Source organism: Neodiprion pinetum, chromosome 4 (assembly GCF_021155775.2).
Source record: "Neodiprion pinetum isolate iyNeoPine1 chromosome 4, iyNeoPine1.2, whole genome shotgun sequence".
Classification (NCBI taxonomy): Eukaryota; Metazoa; Arthropoda; class Insecta; order Hymenoptera; family Diprionidae; genus Neodiprion; species Neodiprion pinetum.
This window is the reverse complement of record NC_060235.2, coordinates 118,936-138,811: the sequence shown is the minus strand read 5'-3', so window position 1 is coordinate 138,811 and position 19,876 is coordinate 118,936. Positions and strand designations below refer to the sequence as shown.

The window sequence follows — 19,876 nt, the reverse complement described above, 5'->3', positions numbered from 1 at the left end:
GATGCTGATTTTGGATTTGTCGGATAAATTTTTTTCTTCATTTGTTGTCTCATCGGAAAATGAAGCGAAGCGTTGCTCTTAACGGCCTTGAATTGTGGATATATTTTTGCGGATGGACTGGCGGAATAATCATTGGAATGTATCATCTTTACCTGCATTCTAGTTCATGTAAGAATAACTTTCAAAAATAACTTATTTCTTCTGTAATTTGAAAAAATTCACTACAATTTAACAATGGCTGTTGTCGTTGTTGTTGTTGTTGTTGTGGTTGTGGTTGTTGTTATCATCTTGATCATCATCATCATCATGGTCATCGTGTCGTTGTTGTTGTTATTATGATTATTACTATTACTATTATTACTGTAGTCCCATAGTCGGAAATTCCTCTCAATAATAATTAATTTGAGTTAGTGGCTAGATCTGTCGACTTCAGACTTCTCATTTTTTGAATTGAAACAAATAAATCCTCCACAAATATTGTTTCCAGACTTTAGGTATTACGATGATGTTTATGGAGACTTTAGTCCCGGATGGAAATGGATTGGTGGTAAGCGCGATACCGCCGACCCGGAATGGAGGATCTGGATTCCGCTGTTATATAGGATTTTACCTTGGGCTTGCGTTCAAATTTTCATTGGGCAAATAGTTAAATATTTCTTCAGTTCTATGGTAATTTTAGACATGATCAATTGTGTGATGCATTCCTTTATTGGAATTTATTGCCACAGATTATAATTTGCCCCTGTACTGACCAGTGCATAAACAAACTTTTTTCCCTCAGCTATTGTGCTGTTGGTACATTGTTATAAGTTTGACGTTTCTCTGGTCATTTGTCGGGTCACCAGCTATAATCTTCTTGTTAATTCATCCGACTCTGGCATGGCTCCTTGTGCCTCTTCGAAGCAAAATTATACTATGGACACTTCATGTATCCTGTTTGGTCGTACTGAATGCTGTAAAAAGTACAGATTGTATTGTGCAAAAATGGTTGGAACTTGAGGAAGATGAATATAACGTATTGACAGTCGCCCTGGCTTGGATGCAATTGAAAAGCATTGGTTTCAGCTTTGACAATATGGCTAAATATCGGTGCAAAAGTTTTGACGAATCCTTTGAAGAATTCGTACAGATATTAGCCTACTGTCTTTATCTACCCACACTGTTTCTTGGTCAGTTGATATTGTACAACGATTTTGTCAACGGGGTATGTACAGGCCTTCTCATTACTATATGTGATTCGATCATTCGTAATTGACAATTTATTTCTTAGATCAACACATTGTACGAGAAATGGACATTCAAGAGGGTCACGTCGTTAATTCTTGGCTTATTTCGATATCTTTTTTGGATATTTTTCACAGAGTTTTCCCTACACTTTCTGTATATTAATATACTTCACTTTCACTCCGAGGTAAGAGTGAATTCCTTAGAACAGAAATTATTTAAATTATCATTTTAACCACCCAAGATTTCCAGCAGGCATTTAAAATTCCCTATCTTATAGTTGTTACATAGCTTCAATAGCTGGGCACTATATGGTTTCGGATATTGCATGGGACAGTACTTCTTGAACAAATATGTTGTGGTATATGGATTCTCAAGAGTGATCGCACGCGCTGAAAATATTGCAGATCTGTACACTCCTAAATGTATCGCTAGAATTCACTTGTATTCTGATATGTGGAAGTATTTTGACAGAGGGTTGCACAACTTTCTTCTCAGGCAAGTTGAAAAATATCTGCCTATCGTCTACTTGCGATTAGAATCTGGATTAATTCAATTCTTGACTCGACAAGTAACGATTATTTTTCAGGTATATTTACTTACCAGTTGCTGGTACAAAATCTGCATTGCAAAAAGTCTTTGCATCATTTCTCTGTTTTTCACTTGTGTATGTCTGGCATGGCACGCAAATGTTTATACTCACATGGTCGGTTTTGAATTTCATTGGAGTAACAATAGAAAGTTTGGCAAGGACAATTGGAAGCACTAAAATATACATCGAAACTCAGAGAAAAGTCATGGGGCCAACAAATGCAAGACGTTTTCATTGTATTTTGGCAAGTCCGTTGCTAGCAATGTCAGCAATCTCCAATTTTTATTTCTTTGGCGGTCAGGAGATTGGGAATATTTTCGTGCGCAGGATACTTGGCGGTAAGAAAATTTTACTCCTTCAATAAAATGTTAACAACCCGAAGAAGCAGAAGTAAGACTGTCAAGATTAGAACTGTCTGTTTGTTATCCTCTTGTAGATTCGTGGAAAAGCTTCGTTACATTGTTGTCTGTTTTGTATTGTTGCTGTCAGTTGTCAACGGAGTTGAAAATAAGAGATACTAAAAAATCACAACCTGTGAAGAGTGATTAAGGAAACATGCAAGTTAATGTCATTATCTGTTTATTTCAAGAGAAGATAATGTACATCATATGTGACAAATAAATTAAGTATCTTATAATATTTTCCTGACTAACATAATACTGTTTCATCTTTCCGAGAAGAAAGAAACAAGTTTCTACATCGTGTTCCTTCAGTTGATTCTGTTTATCATCAAACTGCAGGAATTTTTTTGTAATCAGTCAAATTATACTTTTATTTGAAAGACTGTCGATATATTTACAATAGTTATTTGATTCACGATGGTGTCAAAATAAATCTAAAGATCTAAGAAATCCTGAGTTTGCATTATATTCAGTAAGTTGAAGGCAACTCTCAATTTAGTAGAAAGCACTTTCTATTTCTATATTTAAATGCAGATTGAACACTATAAATACAATCGGATTTAGCGAGAATTATACCATAAAATTGTTTTTTGGTACAATGGGTACATACACTGTCATACAGTTCTCTCAGCTAGTCAAACGATTGGAAAAATGGTTGTTGATTCCGTGCTACTCGAAATATCACCGGAAGACGGAAGAGCGGTCCTAGAACTAGGCACCGCGCCACTCGAATTGATGGTCGTTACGCCGTGCTGGATTTTTTTATGTTTTAATAAATCGCCGCGTTGCCTGTAAGCCTTACTGCACATGTCGCACGTGTGCGGTTTTGCACCGGTATGACGTCTCATGTGGACTGTAAGTACATGCGACCTTCTAAAAGCCTCACCGCAAACATCACATTTGTAAGGTCTTTCGTTTGTATGTATTTTACGATGTTGGCTGTAGACATGCTGCGTCATGAACGCCTTTTCGCAAAAATCACATTTGTAAGGACGATCTCCCGAATGTTTTTTTACGTGATTATCCCTATCGCCTTTGATTTTGAACGTCTGTGGACACTGTGGACAGGTGTACGGTCTCAGGTTAGAATGAACTTTCAGATGTGTATATAGACCAGATGTTTGAGAGAAGCCTTTTCCGCATATTGAACATTTGTAAGGTCTCTCACCGGTATGCATTCTGATATGTTTGATTAATGCTACTTCATGGCAGAAGGATTTTTCGCAGTACTGACAGTGATATAAATTATTGGGTCGTTCGTGCAAAACTGACTGATACGGATGTGTATTTTTCCTATGCTCAGCCACCTCCTTGTAAGTCGCACATTGGAAGTTGCAAAGCCTGCATAGATACGGTAACGGCTGTTGATGTTGAGATGTGTGAATCATCAAGGTACCATAATGTAAAAATGTCTTGTTGCAATAGTTACAGAGATAATACTGCTTTATGCCTAAATCTTCCAAGTCATTTTCTTTAATGTGTAACGTTTTGTGCCGTGATAACGATTTGTAGGTCTCGAACGAACTGTTACAAATGTTGCATTGATAGTCAGAATTTTCGTAGTGTTCATTCTGCCTATGGTCGTGTAACGAACTAGGGATCGTATAACAACGCTCACAGTACTCACAGATGTACACTCGGGACAAATTAATTTCATCTGCAGTGAATTGATTGCTTGTAAAACTCACATCTGCTATCATTAATTGACTAAAGTGTTTCTCTGTTATGTGAGCTTCGGCGCTGGCCGAGGTTACAAAAGCCTCGTCACACTTTCGGCATTTGTAACATTTAGGACTTGTGGCCGACTCGACTACACTGTGCAACGTCGAAACATGCTTGTGGAGACTTCCTTTTCGTGTAAATTGTTTGTTACAAAACGAACACTTGTAGTAAACCGCTTCTCTCTTTTCGTGTGTCCTCATGTGCATGTTTAGATTAATTTTTTGCATATATTTTTTCCCACACAGATCACATTTGAACCTATAATAAGAAAATAATGACACATTGTATGACAATTGTAATATATTTTCAATGATAGAAACTGTGATAGTAGAGATTCAATGTCGTTAACATTCTATTACCCTTCCACTTCTGTTATCAACATTTGGCAATTGTGCTTGTTTCCTGCTTCAATGTGAGGAAATTTTTCCCCGCAATGTGCACACTCAAGGCTCCAAAATTCGGGTTTGCAGATTTTAAGATGCTCTGCAGCATCTGTGGGATTCGTCCATTCCAGAGAGCATGTCTCGCAATATCCACGGTTAACTCCGTGTCTGAGAAAGTGTAGTTGTTGTTCATTTACAGTTTTAAAGTTAACATCTGCACAAATCGTGCATGGGTATCCATTATGCTGCTTTGCATGCTCAGTCAATTGTTCAATGTTGTCTTCTTTTTGGGAACAGATTGAACAGAGTAATTCACCTTGTGATAAATACGACGGCAACCTTAGTGGGACATTTTCATTCTTGATCGAGTCTTCCGATTGTGTTATCGACGCAGGAATATCGGTGTAGAAATCTGGAAAAAAAAAGTGTAAGAATTTCGATTGTATTCAAGTGGACTTTTGAGGATAGATCTCAACTTGTCAACAGTTCGTGAATTCGGGAGATCCAAGTTGGTTTTCATAACCAAAGAAGTAATATTTACCTACCCCGAAGAGGTTCTCTATCAACAGAACTCAAAATTTCCGTTTTATTATTGTTGCTCTTAGAGGGTGACATTTGTCTAGTGCGGGCACTGGAATTTTTCAATATCTCTGGAAAACTTTCGGCTTTATCTTTGCGGTAAATTCCACTCTTGGTTACAATTTGCATATTCCCAGAAATGCATAACGGACATCGTTTGTCATTGACTACATTTACGTGGAATTTTTTCATTTCGAACATTGATTTCAATTTGTCTTCCGTTTCTAGACATGTCGTCGCAAGTTTGTGACATGTGTCAAGTTTCTCCAAACACTGTGCGCATACTTGTTTCGGCAGGGGATCCTTAGCGGTTACCTGAAAGATTACCGAGACTCGTTATATTATATTATCGAAGCGACTACTGCCTGTGAACGATTGCTTGTGCAAGTGTCAGGGTATGGCTAAAAAAAGAATTACCGTAATTGGTAGACATATATTTATTTTATCAGCCACCGTGCATTTGTTGTTGCTGTGATCATTTGGCGAAAAGAGATAAACAGGATCTAGGGTATGCTCGCCACATAGTCTGCATAATCGACCTGGGTGAGTTACGTCATTAAAAATGTCAAACTCATCTAGTATTGCACTATCAAACGCATTTGTGATACCGAGATCCTTATTACTTTCCATTATCTGTGGTAAACGTGATTTGTCTGTAAAAACATACGATTGTTAACAAGACGACGAGCAATATGAGGAGGTTCCACATTATTAATGATGCTGGAGCTATGTGCAAATAACTAACCCGAGGTTTCAGTTTCTAAGTACAACGGATCTTGCTTCTGGTTTGACAAAGAACTTGCCCGATCCTCTATGTTGATCTGTGTCAGCGATGGGCAGGCTCGTCGTTTTAGTACCTGATCAGTTCCCTTTAAAAATTGACTAGGTGCAAAATGATCTGCGCAAACAAAGTGTTCATCTGCGATGTCGGTGGAAAATTCTATTCCCACATTGAGCAGATCTGGTTTCCCTATTCCCATCAACCACGCAGATAATCTGAAATGAAAATGTTCCATCTTAACTGTTACAATTTACACATCCGATAATTCCCTACCTATCTTTCTCAGTGGGCAACGGAAAAAAGACTTTATTCGGCGCTGTCAGGTTAGTGTTGGAACAGTCTTCTACACAGCATTCTTTTATCCGTGTCTCTTCGATTATAGTTTGTAAAGTATCGACTGTTTGTAGACCGCTAATGTCGTCGAGCGATTCCTCGACCAGCCATTCTGTTGAACCTGGAATAATAGTAGTTTTAAATTGGGACAAGAGGGACCTACTCGGGTGTGTAATTGGGGATAGGAAAGGGGAGGAACTTACTACTGTTTGTAACATAATCGAATACTTTGGTTCTCGCATCCACGTCTATCCCGCTGGTAATGAGGTGCTTGAGAAGTTCGAACAGGCCAGGATTTTCTGGACTTTCGTACAGTCGCTGTAAGTCTGCGAATGTATCATCCGGGCTTACAGTTACTTCTATCTGCTGACCCTCCTGGGTCTGAAGAACAAGTTTTAGCATTGCTTACTGGAAATACAAAATAGTATTTGTATCGTGTGTTCTTGCATTGATCGAGGAACTCGTTTTCAGTCAACGGCTGTAATATAACCTCAATCGAGTACACGTTACTCGACTTATAATACGAAGCCAGAGAAAATCAGCAGGCTTATCGGGATGATAAAAGAATTTTTTGTAATCAAGTATTGATGTCAACAGGAATGAATTTGTTCATTTACAAATACTACCACCGTCAGTTATGGGCCGTAAATCAATTCCAAAGCCAAATAATTTTACAGCCTCTTCTTGATTCGTAATTTCATTGATAACTGCCAGTTACTGCAGGGGTATGAATTACCGGCTTTGAGGGTTAACCGAGTGTGAGACTTTGGCATTGACGAGTGTGCAGTACTTCTCATCGTTATTACAGCGGACAAGAGTTATCTGTGGATCGTTTGAGCTAGGTTTCGTATATAACAATGATACCCCGATGTGTATTGAACAAACTGAGTTAACATTCGTTTGCGATCAAGTAGATGGAGAACGGAATAATGCTTTTTGTCCAAACTTTGCCGTGCTAGCAGGTGCGTCGGGGGACCCGTAACGTGTTGTAAAATATTGAAAACCTTGGTTACCCGACACGAAAATGCTGGATATTGATGACCTTTGCGGACGCGTTCGATTTAAACCTTTGCACGCGTGCCAGTACATACATACATACACACTTGTACGCACGCGTGCATTGGAAATGAAAATTCTACTGAAAAATCTAAATGCTGCGCGTTCGTCCCCAATTTCAAATGAATTTATCGTCGCAATATTTTCAACTCTTGTGTTCTCTTTATAGATACGTAGCTAAATACATCGAGTAATCCAAGGCAGACATTCTTGCCGGTATGCGAGCATAGGGCCCCTAGCGTAACTTCGCAAGCAAAGAAAACGTGTTTGCATTGCTGTGTACACGCATGTACAGAATCACCATACAAGTTTGTCAGGCATCCACGTTAAGCGGCGCTGACGGCCGTAAAGGTACACAGGTCTCGCACACATTAGTAACGTGCTCGAAAGATACGCCTATTGTGAGTTAGTCGTACCGGCATTACTGGTCGCGTATAGGTAGGTATATAAATGATCTGCCAGAATCATTGTTTGTCGGTAAGTTACTGCCGGCTACTTAATTTTTGTGGCATACATATCCCTGCAAGTGGTGATGACTCTCTTTGATAGAATATAGTTACTCAACGCTAGATACACACGGTTTCTCGTTGTACTCGCCAGTTACTCGCTGATCGTTAAATAAGAGATCAGCGATTGAATACTATACGGTAATACCGGATCTAAATGTTATCTAATACCGTTTAGTCTACTTGTGGTCCGATTTCACGTTCATAGATGACGCCGCGAGTAATTCTATTGAGAATCTATCGGCGGTCCAACTCACCCAAACCAAACGTGAGTTACTCGAGTCAATCGACGATGAGATCTCCAGGTTACGCGTCGGTTTTTCCTGGGTTCTTTCACGTCAAATCGACAAATCGCCCCCCCCCCCCCCCCCCTCCCCGCCATCTTTGGCAATCAATCCTCGATTCTCCGTAATATAGTACTCCATATGAAACACTCATGATTCTCCACATTTTTACCAATCGTAAGCGATTTATGATTTTTTTTTTATTTCAAAATTACGCCCCTGCAATAAAAACTTTCCCCACTTAATTAAAACAGAGATGGCAAGGGGTTTTTGATTTGTCAACTTCATTACGCCTCGGAAAGGGCTCATTTGTAGAAGTATGCGAATGATATTTAATTTGCATATTCTCCGATTGTGGGACATTGGCAATTAATGCCAACGTCAGTGGTAAATATTTTTTACACTCACCATATCACACATTCTCCTCTATTCTCATCCATTGTTTTCAGGTAAAGGGGGAAACTGGCTGACTGACCGTTGGTTTGGAGAAAGGAACAATAGTCTATACAATTCGACAATTTGAAAATCGAATCCGCAACTTCCTAGCATTCTCATGTGCAGGGTACGATAGCCAGCAGTAAACACTGCATTTATCGTGACTACCAACTACAATTGTCGGAGTTACAATCAACCTTAGTCTTTCCCCTCGGGCAGGACGTTGTTACTGTACACCTTGATATCCAGTACCCAGTTGAATCGAGAGTTGTTCGCTATTCAAAACTTCTTCGTCTGCCGTTTGTGATATCAATAACTGAATGTATAATGGTGGAAGGGCAGCGTATCCGCACAATGTGGGTATGCGAGGTGTATGCAACCGTTGTAGTTTTTCAAAGTGAAGTTCTATAACTCGAGTACCGCGTAAGGGAAATTATTTTTCCGGCGAGTAATCGATTTAAACGGAAAAAGGAACAAAATTTAATGAAAACCGTGCCACTCGATTGTCTTCAATTGCATTTCAAGTGCATGTAGGTATTGTACGAAGATTATTTTGTATCGCTAATATATTACATGGAGGTCCCTGCGGACGTGATGCATGCATATACCCGCGTGTTATTTATTTTTTTTACAAAAATGCCGTCTTCCCCCTTAACTGTAGATGTTACATACAGAATTCTTCAACCCTCGTTCTGTTGCATACCTAACAGAGACTCGTACTCGAATGGTACGTACTCATGAACAATGCACGATGATAATGCGACGCATTTTCGAGGTAGATCACCTACTACATTCTTTATTCTCATGTTGTTCACGTTTTTTGTTTTCTTCTGGTACATACATTACGTAATCATACGTCGTATGAACCTGTATCAGGGACTTTGAGAGTTCAGCTGACTACACGATGTATCAAAGGTAACGAATAGAAATGGGAAATACGAATTATCATCCGGTCACAGATTAGCTTTAAAAAAATTCAAAAGCAAAATCCCCCGTCCATTTTTCTATTCCTGTTCCTATATTTTATGGCTAATTTTGTTAAGAAACCCGTTTTTCACAAACTCACTGGATCAAGAAAATTTTCTTGCAACAGTCAATTCCGTATTACTATTTGTTGATAGCAATCAATAGTTATCAGCACAATCTTGAAATTTTAAATATTCAATGATACTGATTTAATGAAAAGAAATGTTACGGTGGGACGCTAGCGAATAATCTTCTGAGTAAAATGACTCATCGCAGAGTAGAATCGAATCAATCTACTGAATTTTTTTACGGTTTTAAAGCAGTTTGAAATTAATAATAGACGTCGAAGCTTTTGTTCACATTTTTAGCCTGTTTTTTTGCATCATTAGGAGAAACATCTTAATTTGCAAACGTAATAATTTGATCAATATACTTTACGCGCTACCGTTTTGTAATAAAATTATAATCATGTTGCTTTATAACTGTACAATCACCTTGAACGGTGTCGTTTTTCATCCGATTCTAATGTTTGCGGACTCATTGTGCTCGCTTACTTATCAGATGCCCATAAGTTATACGAAAAGCATTGGAGAAATTTCACACAATTGTATACATAGTTATACCTGCAACTGATAAACGTAGTTTTTGACGAAGATCTGTCGTGCCGTTCTTACACAAATCTCTTTTTATCCACTTTAGAGATAACCATTTGTAGAACACTTTTTCGGAGGATCACTCGAGATATTTTTGGGTAGCAAAATAAGCATAAAACATTAGAACTGGTTCAAAAAACACCGCAGAGTTGAAGCATGTTAAACATTCGGTCCGCGTCGCTCTATGCACGCGGTTTGTCCACAATTTCCTCAGGCCTCTGCCTCCACCAGCGGCATTGGTGAGCATACACAGTAGCGCTCAAAAGTATTTTCATAATATGAAATTCGTTATTACTTTGACCAATCGTTTTTCTTACATTTCGTTATTTTAACTTTATTTTCGAGTAATCGAGAGTTCATTTTTTAAAATTATGTAGAACATCGAATTTATTTCAACAAATAATATTATTGATTTTTGTAGTTTATTCTTGCATGTAATTAACTCAATTACTATCTTTGTCAAAACACTATTGAGCGCTACTGTACGTCACGTGCATCAGTATTATCCCTGTTGAATATTTCGAACAGATTCGAAAGCAGAAAATGCTATTGAAGAGTATGGTAAAAATTCCTATTCCCAAGGTGCGTTTTCACATGGTTTTCTGTTTATGCTGTTCAAATGTCTACGCAATTTCAACCAGCAATAATGGTTCTGGGAGCACGAAGGTTCTCTGAATATTACGGGGCTATAAGGAATTATTGTGGTATTGTGCGACGATACAAGTAACAGATGCAACAATTTCAGCTGCTACAAAATACTTTACTTGTCACACAGTGATGCATACATTGAAACATTATAGTAATACAGTACATAGCTTTGAAAGTGATTGCGTGTATTGGTATGAATAGTCGTTATGCCAAAATGTATAGAATATATCAGCGGGCAAGACGGTTGATCCAGATAGTTGTTTTGGTTTTTTCTTTCATTTTACATACATGCATAGGTAAAGAAAATTATATGAAATATTTTATACATAATTATGTATGTAAGATAGTACATGTATACAATATACATACATGGTATACATATGCATACTCATGCTAACGAATAATTACATGACACAGGATAAACGTCATACCTACGAATATATGTTGATGTAATCTGTATCAGTGAAATAATACAGAGTGTGAACGAGCAAAACACACGACACGACGAGTGCACAAACAATATTTATATATCATATGTATAATCGAAAGTTTGATATTGGTATAACGTGTGATATTTGTAATGTGTGCTGGCTACTACCGGTGCCGACAGAATAAATGGCAAAATATTACTTGAAACCCGACAAAAAATAGGGAAAAAGGGTATCAGTTGTTCAAATGACAAAGATTGATCGAGTTTGAAGCGTATAACTAATTATCGTTAAATACGTGTACGCTGAAGAAACGATTATACATATGACGTATACAATATAAATCGATAAATTACGTGGGATAGTATTCTAAAAGATCAAGTATTGTACGACTAAAAGTAAGCCAAGAACTTACATCGATGGTCAAGATTTTAATGGTCAATTGAACTTTAAATAATGAGAGAATATTAAACTTAGCCTATTTATAGATGGCAGCTAAGAGAGAGGTGTGTGTGTGTGTGTGTGTGTGTGTATGTGTGTATGAATTACGATTCCGTAACCAGAGTTCATCGAACAGTTTCATGGTATATACAGTAGCGCTTAAAAGTATTCTGACAAAGATAGTAATTGAGTTAATTACATGCAAGAATAAACTACAAAAATCAATAATATTATCTGTTGAAAAAAATTCGATGTTCTACATAATTGTTAAAAATTAACTCTCGATTACTCGAAAATAAAGTTAAAATAAAGAAAAGTAAGAAAAACGATTGGTCAAAGTAATAACGGATTTCATATTATCAATATACTTTTGAGCGCTACTGTACGTGTGATACTTGAAGGGTTAATATACAGCATAGGGACGAAGCTATATTGTTACGACGAAGCTAATCAAAACTCTGTCGTAAATTGATTAAAAATCATCGGTATAGCTCTTCGTTCCTTGTGGGTACTACAGGTATAGGTATATACCAGGCTTGCACGTGGAAATAAGCCACCTCGGCGCCTGTAGATAGGCAGCAGGGCGTTACGATTTCGTTAGCGGGATGGCAAATTGAAACTCAGGTTGCCCACGTCCGTAGACGCTAAGGTGGCTTGTTTCCACGTCTAACAATAAGCCTGATAGAATATAGGTATCTAACCGACTAGAAAAATATGGTAAGCTGACAATGGGTATATGATATAGATACATAGTGTTACTTGTCTTACAATTAATCCTTCGATTACACAGATTACAATCTTACGTTTGTCTTATACCTATGAAAATGATTTCTCAAATCTTACAGACTAGATGAACTCATGGACTGAGATCCAATACCCTACTTGGCTGTGCGGAAGTCCAGTGTCGAGCTTATCAATGATTTATTGTTAGTGGCAAATGGTTGTTATATATCAGTTTAATTCTAGGCATTCGCGGATACAATATTGATCTATCAAATTTTGTACGAGCTGCTATTGCTGCCGCTATTATTGCATGCTATCGGTTTTTCAACATTCACGACACGTCACTTGCGAAACTTTTCAGGTTCTTGTCCACGAGTAATATTTGTGACTAGACTTCACTCTCAATATACTTTCATATATTACTTTCTCCCGAGCTCCTCCGGCTCTCTATATATGTACATTTTTCATCTTGTTTTATACCTCATATCTTATAAATAGCTACTGCAGACTATGTCGGTAGTAATATTATATACAGATGTATACTCATAGGGTATGCAGGGCCATTCATTCTTTGCCGTTCACAAGTGAGTGCCAACACCCGATGACTTCGTATTAACTTCATGGCCCCCTTTCGCTGACTGTGAGTCTCTAAATTATTATTTGACTATTACCGTACCACGTGATCGTTGATTGCTAGAGAGAAACAGTCGTGCAAGCTTCGGGTCGCTTTGGGTGTAGAGGTTACCGGTACAAGTATCGGTTGACAATTGGCATTGCACTCACGGGTTCCAGCTGTGAACGATGAGGAATCAATGACCGTGTGGAAAGTTAATTTTTCGCATCATTATCGTGGAACTCGTCGTGGAACATTTATTTGCGAATTACTATTAACGCCCAATTCATCGGACCTACGTATAACTTATTAAGTCAGCGTGAAGAATATATTATAAATAAGTTTGGTGGAGCCTCTGATTTGTTAGTTTCCTAGTTTTGCAAACTATTGTGCGGATAAATCTTTCGATAATTGTCTATTTTTTCCTGCCATGTTCAACATCGAATTGAAAAATAGGTATGTGAAAATTTTGTTGTACGTCAGGTTGTTACTTTTTGTTATCAGGAACAGCGAATGTTTTATTTTCATTGGTTATCTATCGTCTGTGGCGAGACACTCTCGTTTAAATTAAATAATCAATTGAACACAGCCTTGCGAAAAAGTTGTTCTACACATATATACTTAATACATTATGTTTTATTGAGAAATGCAAAACGATTTCTCAATGATTTGTTATGAATACACGAGGAAAAGACGGTTAGTCTGATTTCAATATTTCGGTGGATGAAATATGGTAACAAGTTAAATTTACAAGCGGGAAATTATTATATACATGTTTAAATCTACTAGCTGCCGTTCAGGCATTCTGTACTTCTTAGAATATAAACTCCGTTCTAATATAGAAATCGTGATTCTATAATACTGTGCACACGTTGCTGCAGTATTGTTGAAATTCTTACAATTGGCAGAAGCGAAAAGAGGGGACGACATGTACTGTCGACATTAGTTATTGCATACGATGTTGTGATCTAACAGTTAATGTTCATTTGTCACAACCTCGTCTTCCAAAACTGTTCACGCATTTTGCTTCAATTTATATTGTACGTAGCTTATTATTTTCGTGAATCGTATCTTCCTAATCACGTTCTGGTGAAAGTGTTGTGTAAAAGGGGGAGAGGAAAAATATACTCATGCTTATACATATTATACTGGCACGCTTCCCGAACTGAACGATCGCCTTACCTAGGCCTATACCAAGATGAAATAATTAAATTCCCAGAATAAATGACGATTAAAAAAGTTAGGGAATATACGCTAGGGGGAGAGTAAATGTTTCTTTATCTGACCTAGTGTCATAAGAATCTGCGATTAAGTCGTCTTGCGGAAAGTAATTCTGAATTCTACAAAGTTTTATCAGGTCACCTTGATCTGCTGAAATTTCGCAGCAATTGTCACATAAATTATCTCAGATTGTCGTTTTATGGCACTGGTTCATCCGCGGGCTTACGCAAATTTGTTTCTCTCCTTTGTCTAGCTGCTACCAAAATATGGATTATCAATTTTTTTTCAGGCGAATCGGTCGTATACGCGTATACATGTCAGAAATAATTCGCAATAAGTGAAATAATTCTAAAACATGATTCAAAAGACTAATATACGGACATAGCTAGATATCTATATTTAAAAAGTATAACTAACGTTAGGAATCTTGGTGAAAATTCGTTTTCCACTCGTGGTCATAATTATGCCTATAATCTGACATACGAATTGCATTTAATTGTGGCCTGCCCTATATCCGTGTGTTCAAAGATCTCGGTTCATTACGCATGTTTAAAGTTTCAATGGTGTGGTGAATACACAGAAAAAAAAAAAATTGGACATGAATCTTCAGGAGAAATATACGTTCATTTGACACTTTGACTATAATCATTTTATATGGCTACAGTTCATCGTACGTCAATGCTCGTAAATTATTCGCAGTATAATGCAGAATCATAACATGTGGTCGATATATGGGGTTGAGAGGTGGAACACGAGTTTCAATTGTAAATTTTCTCCCGTAGGGAAATGCTCACGTAATTGATAATAACGAAACTTACATTTTTCTATAAAAGTCCGGGCCACCCACGGCATTTTCTGAATTTCCCGATTTTCTTCACGATGGATTCCACTCTATGCTCGACCACGTACAACGATACATTTCTAAATTAATACTCTACGTAGACTAGATATGTTCAATGCTGACTTAGATTTTTGTTTCGTTTCTCTGACTAGAATCAAGTGATATGTTTACGCATATGTGTATAATTATTTTCGAGCCGGCACGGCATAATATCGTAGTATGTGGAAAGAGCGATAAATTTCGTTTGGCCAAAAAATCAACTAGGTCTAAAAGATTGTGGATTACGCGTGGTATAGATGACTTAATGAGATGATATTTCAATTTTCGCATTGATGCATGACTAGATAGAAATTATTGAATATTTTCGATGCCTTGATCGGTAACTTAACATTAATCTCACTGTAGTATTTGCGTTAAAAATATAAACTAAAAGTAAAGAAAATAATGAGGTAATCGTAACTGCTTCTAATATTAATAATAGTAATGTCAATATAAGTAATAATATGATGACGATGACGATGATGACGATAATAATAACAATAATAACTATGCTATAAGGCTTACCTATGCATGCAATGCAACGTATTACATGTATACAGAAATTTGTGTCGAGCTGCAATTGCCAGGCTGGCGAGTGTGTATTTGTCAGTAAAAGAGAAGTTGGCCGTCAGCTGTTCCATACGGATATATGTCCGAAGCAGTAGTAATCTTGCCCGGGTGTCCGCACAGAATTCCAGTAGTGCCGTTCTGCGGCAGGCGTAGGGGGTAGGTACCGTCTGCAGCCTGCCAAGTTGTAGCGGCGGTCTTGGTCCAGCGGTGCTCTCGTCGAAGAACAATCGGATGCTTAACGGTTTACGGGATTTCAATTCGACGTCAGAAACTGTTCGCTGAAGCGTGTCGTCTCGTGTAATTGATGCGTCTTTCCTGGTCTTCTTCCGCTTCCAGGTAAAACTCTTTGGGCAATTTTACGTATTCGCCGCTGTCAATTCGGTGAAATATTACCGACGCAATGTAAGTTTGGTGATTTAGTATCTTCTTCAGTCTTGCTAACAGACGACGTCGTTCAAGTGGGATATTTCTAATCATGTTTTGTTAGATCAATTTCGCCTCTCGTAACACGATCTTTCAATTATGACGACAGTTTTCAAATCGTCGTCGAAATTGTGCCTAAATTATATAGGTATGCAGATTTTTCTGTATTATACTTTGTCCAAACTCAGATGTCGTGGATTTTTTGATCTCGATATCTCTATCCGCAAATTCCTTCTTAACTCTGGCCCTCAGCTTTCGGTTTTTTTCCTCCGATTTTCCTCTGTCGAGTTCTTCAAATTTCTCCCGGTGCGTCGCCGTCATCGTCGTTCACGATGGCGTAAGTGAGGATTGTTGGCGGAGGAGATTTCAATACCTGGATGTAGGTTGTGCTGGACAGTCTTTTATCGACCCCGACGTTGATTGCTGGCCAAGGACAGAAGGACAGCTTTTCGTTGTGAGACAGTAAAATCCGTCTGTCCCTACGTCCGTCCGTCAGTCAGTCAGTCAGAAAAAAAGATGATGATCGGCCCGAAGGCTACGCAAGCGCACACTCGCTCGCCTCGCCGCAAACTAACCCTAACACCAGCCGATGTCTTCCCTGACGACCCGATCGTCGCCTACCTGTCCCCACCATCGGGCGATTCCCAGTCTCCATAGGGTGTAGCGGAAAGCTCAACCCCAATGACAATTGAATCCCCCACCGTCGGCGCAAGTTGCGCGCGCAGACGAATAGTCGTAACAACAGAAGCGATTGGTCTTGTCCCTTTCTAAACCCCGTACAACATGACCCCCCCCCCCCCGCCCTCTCGATGTGGAACACTTCAATTGGTAAGCTTCCGCTCCCCCAGCCCGCCGATATCATGGTGTGGTTTTGTTTCTGCTGTGGCCGTCGTCGTCATTGTTGTAATTGTTAGTGTTATTGTTATGCAGGATCGGATCTGGTGCGCAGCGCACTTGCGCCGGGATGCGAGGTAGACGGGAATTGTATAGGAAAGAGACTCAACTTTATAAGGTTTCGATCGAACGTTACGGGTACCACCGTTGACCGGTATTATACCATTTGACGTTTGGTTAATCAAAGGTATAAGTCTTCCTCCAATGACGTTACTGGCGTGCAGGCTACGGCAAACGTGTCTCTATCCCCCGTATCGATGAGGGTGTGCGACGGGGAATATTCAAGCTGCCGTTGGTACTTGGTCACGTCGCACGCTCTATTGACTGTGCATCTATTGTTTAGCTCTATCGCCGTTATAGCTGCTTTTGCGTTTACCCTATAGATGATGTACAGGTCATGAGGGCGAGGAGAGACAGAGCGTAGGAGCTGTTGATTCGTTTCAACGGATTTTTTTGTTTGTTTATAATAACCGGCCAAAGCGCACCACTCATCAATGAGTTGTAGCACGCGAATATATCGACGGCAGTATGTAAGAACGCGGCATTTCATATTGTGCCGGAAGAACGTGATATCTCAAATTGTGCCAGAAGAAGGTGATATCTCAAGTTCCGCCAGAAAAACGTGACATCTCAAATTGTGATAGAAGAACGTGACATTTCGGGCGAGGTCGGATTTTTCATTGGTACGAGACTGGAATTCTGGGTGCAAGTATTATACGAAGCATTTTTTTCCAATAGATCCAATAATTGTTTCAATCATTTTATCATTTACCTATTTAGCCTTCATAATGAGGAACCAGAAACTTTCCTACAAAATCAAACAAACAAATATTATATTTAATTCTAATATGCTAATTGTATCGAATTTTTCAATTCATGAAATAACGACAAAAATTATATACATTATGGAATTGGAATGATATTTACACAGAACCCTATATTGGCCATACGGTATGGTGAGAAACTTTCGCATAAAATCGAACTCGTTATGAATCCTAAATAAATAATATAACGATTGAAGCAATTATTGAATCTGTTGGAACAAAATGCTTGGTATAATTCATGCATCCAAAATTCCACCGCCGTATCACTGAAAAATTTGACCTCCGTCGAGATGTCACGTTCTTCTTTCACAATTTGAGACGTCACGATCTTGTAGCAAAATTTGGGACTTCACCTTCTTCTGGCAAAATTTTTGAGATGTCACGTTCTTCCATATTGCCGTTGAATATGGTGTTGCAGAAAATGTGATGAGTTTGTCGATCAAGTAAGATTGTTCTCAAGGTTTTCGCTTCTACGCTTTTCAATCTTCAGCACGGAAATTTTATTCCGATCCTTTTTTTTTACGATCTTGCGTCAGACATTATGTGTCAAAGGTAGCTTCGGCTATGTGTAATATCAACATTACCCAACCTTCGTGTATGAACAAAACCGTCTATCTGAAGTTTTAGTCGATCAAATTTTATCGAAAATTCAAATTTTTACCGATACTGAGATTAAAAAATAAAATTCACATAGTTCAGGGCAAGATTTGGTCGTAAGCTAATTCACCGGTATTTTTATTCATCTTGCAACAACTTGTTGTAAGAATTTATAACATTAGCGACAACTTGGAACTTCGGTCAATCTTAATCGATCGAAACTTCAGTTACGCGCTTACAACAACTCAGCGTCAGTTGTAACAACATTATAAAAATTATTGGCAGACGAGGAATTTCCGATCACCTGCTTGTGTATTCCTAATACGCAACGCATAGGCCGCTTGTATTTATAATCCGCCGGTATGAATTAGAATCATAATCTTATGCTACAAGCAGCAGAGACGCCCGACAGAATGTGTGTAGAATGAGGTGACATGCGGGTTTGTCGAAGGTTGGTTATAAGTTGAAGGTTATACCAAGATTCTGAACGCAATGCAGAATGATACGCGTAGGTAGGTATGCGCACAGACGCAAATTTTCCCATATCCTCTATAACCCAGGTGAGCGGGCTGTATCGGTCATTATATAGATGAGTATATAACATATACAACAGGTACTGAATGCGATGGTTAAAACTGACATTGCTGAAGCTAATTTTGACGCCGAAAATGCCGAGATCAAATTACCTGCGATTTGGATAGCATCGTATCTAGGTAATGTTATTGCAGGGTAATTCAGCGGTGAATCATTATTGAAGAGTTTGCTTCTCTGAGACCTCGAGCTGGTATCGCGTCGTGAAACTCTCGATTATGAGAGAATTGATGAGAGTTTTGACCAGGGCTTGTTAACGGCATGAGTAATTGGACAGACGGTGATGTGATTCAAGAAGTATAAGCAACGAAACAGTTTCGAATGTCCTGAAACCCTGCACTATGATCCGGATGCAAGTGTCAATGCGTATCAAATAAAATTTTATAATAAAATAGGTACAGTGTTTCGGCCGTACAGTTATATATTCAAGTAAAACAAGTGATCTAACAAAATAATCGCGGTGCCTCGTGTATTTCGCTATTCGCACGCGCCGACAGATGTGTGGTGAAATTGCTGTATACATTGGTATCGGCAAGTGAGGCGCTGATACTGACTCGTCGCTCGTGTTGAGCCGTCTCGTTGTTGCACAATTATAATACAGTTGTCATTGTAGGTATGAAATACAAACCATCAATTGATTGCATGCCGGATTAGGCCTTTCTTCCAATATGACCCTTCCACCAGCCAACGGGTTAATGAATTACGATCGTTATTGCCAAGATAATGAATGAAGAATTTCATCTCACGACGATGCCTCTGTCCTCTATTTTGAATATCGCGGCCATCCTCCTCACTGATAATAAAATAAATCAAGAATTAATTTTTCCCCATTGTACAGGTGCGAAGCGAGTGTGCATTGCCGAGACCGGTTTCATAGAGAGGAAACGCTCACGTCACAGCTCGTTTAACTTAATACGTATGCAGAGCTATGGGTATGATGGGTATGGCTACAATACGCAGGCTGCGGTGGCCAGGGCGCACGTTATCAGACGGAAAAGTTGAGGACGTTTTAGTACCTCAAGTCCGACAAGGATCGGCACTAACATCTGGCCCAAAGGGTGGTCCCCTGAGACCAGCTCCTGAAACGTCTCCAACCTTCTCTGCCGCC

The 19,876-nt window shown here is 38.8% G+C and overlaps 2 protein-coding genes across 8 annotated transcripts; one reads left to right on the top strand and one right to left on the bottom strand.

Annotated features, from left to right (window-relative positions):
- The first annotated feature begins 33 nt into the window (after positions 1-33).
- rasp (protein-cysteine N-palmitoyltransferase Rasp) lies at positions 34-3,179 on the top strand. Of its 2 annotated transcripts, none has more exons than XM_046622263.2 (7): positions 34-168; positions 488-669; positions 782-1,204; positions 1,271-1,411; positions 1,505-1,722; positions 1,814-2,154; positions 2,253-3,179. In XM_046622263.2, the coding sequence occupies exons 1-7, from the start codon at positions 60-62 to the stop codon at positions 2,363-2,365; spliced, it is 1,527 nt and encodes a 508-aa protein (XP_046478219.1). In that variant the 5' UTR covers positions 34-59; the 3' UTR covers positions 2,366-3,179. The 2 variants fall into 2 exon arrangements, with proteins under 2 accessions (XP_046478219.1, XP_046478218.1); XM_046622262.2 differs by having other exon boundaries at positions 2,226-3,179.
- LOC124217018 (zinc finger protein 62 homolog) lies at positions 2,379-7,334 on the bottom strand. Of its 6 annotated transcripts, none has more exons than XM_046622241.2 (8): positions 7,020-7,334; positions 6,219-6,423; positions 5,956-6,136; positions 5,647-5,897; positions 5,319-5,554; positions 4,868-5,216; positions 4,299-4,734; positions 2,379-4,197 (listed from the first exon to the last, which is right to left on the bottom strand). In XM_046622241.2, the coding sequence occupies exons 2-8, from the start codon at positions 6,415-6,417 to the stop codon at positions 2,853-2,855; spliced, it is 2,997 nt and encodes a 998-aa protein (XP_046478197.1). In that variant the 5' UTR covers positions 6,418-6,423; positions 7,020-7,334; the 3' UTR covers positions 2,379-2,852. The 6 variants fall into 6 exon arrangements, with proteins under 6 accessions (XP_046478197.1, XP_046478193.1, XP_046478194.1 ...); XM_046622237.2 differs by having other exon boundaries at positions 7,029-7,334; XM_046622238.2 differs by lacking the exon at positions 7,020-7,334 and adding an exon at positions 6,633-7,012.
- Between the last annotated feature and the right edge of the window lie 12,542 nt (positions 7,335-19,876).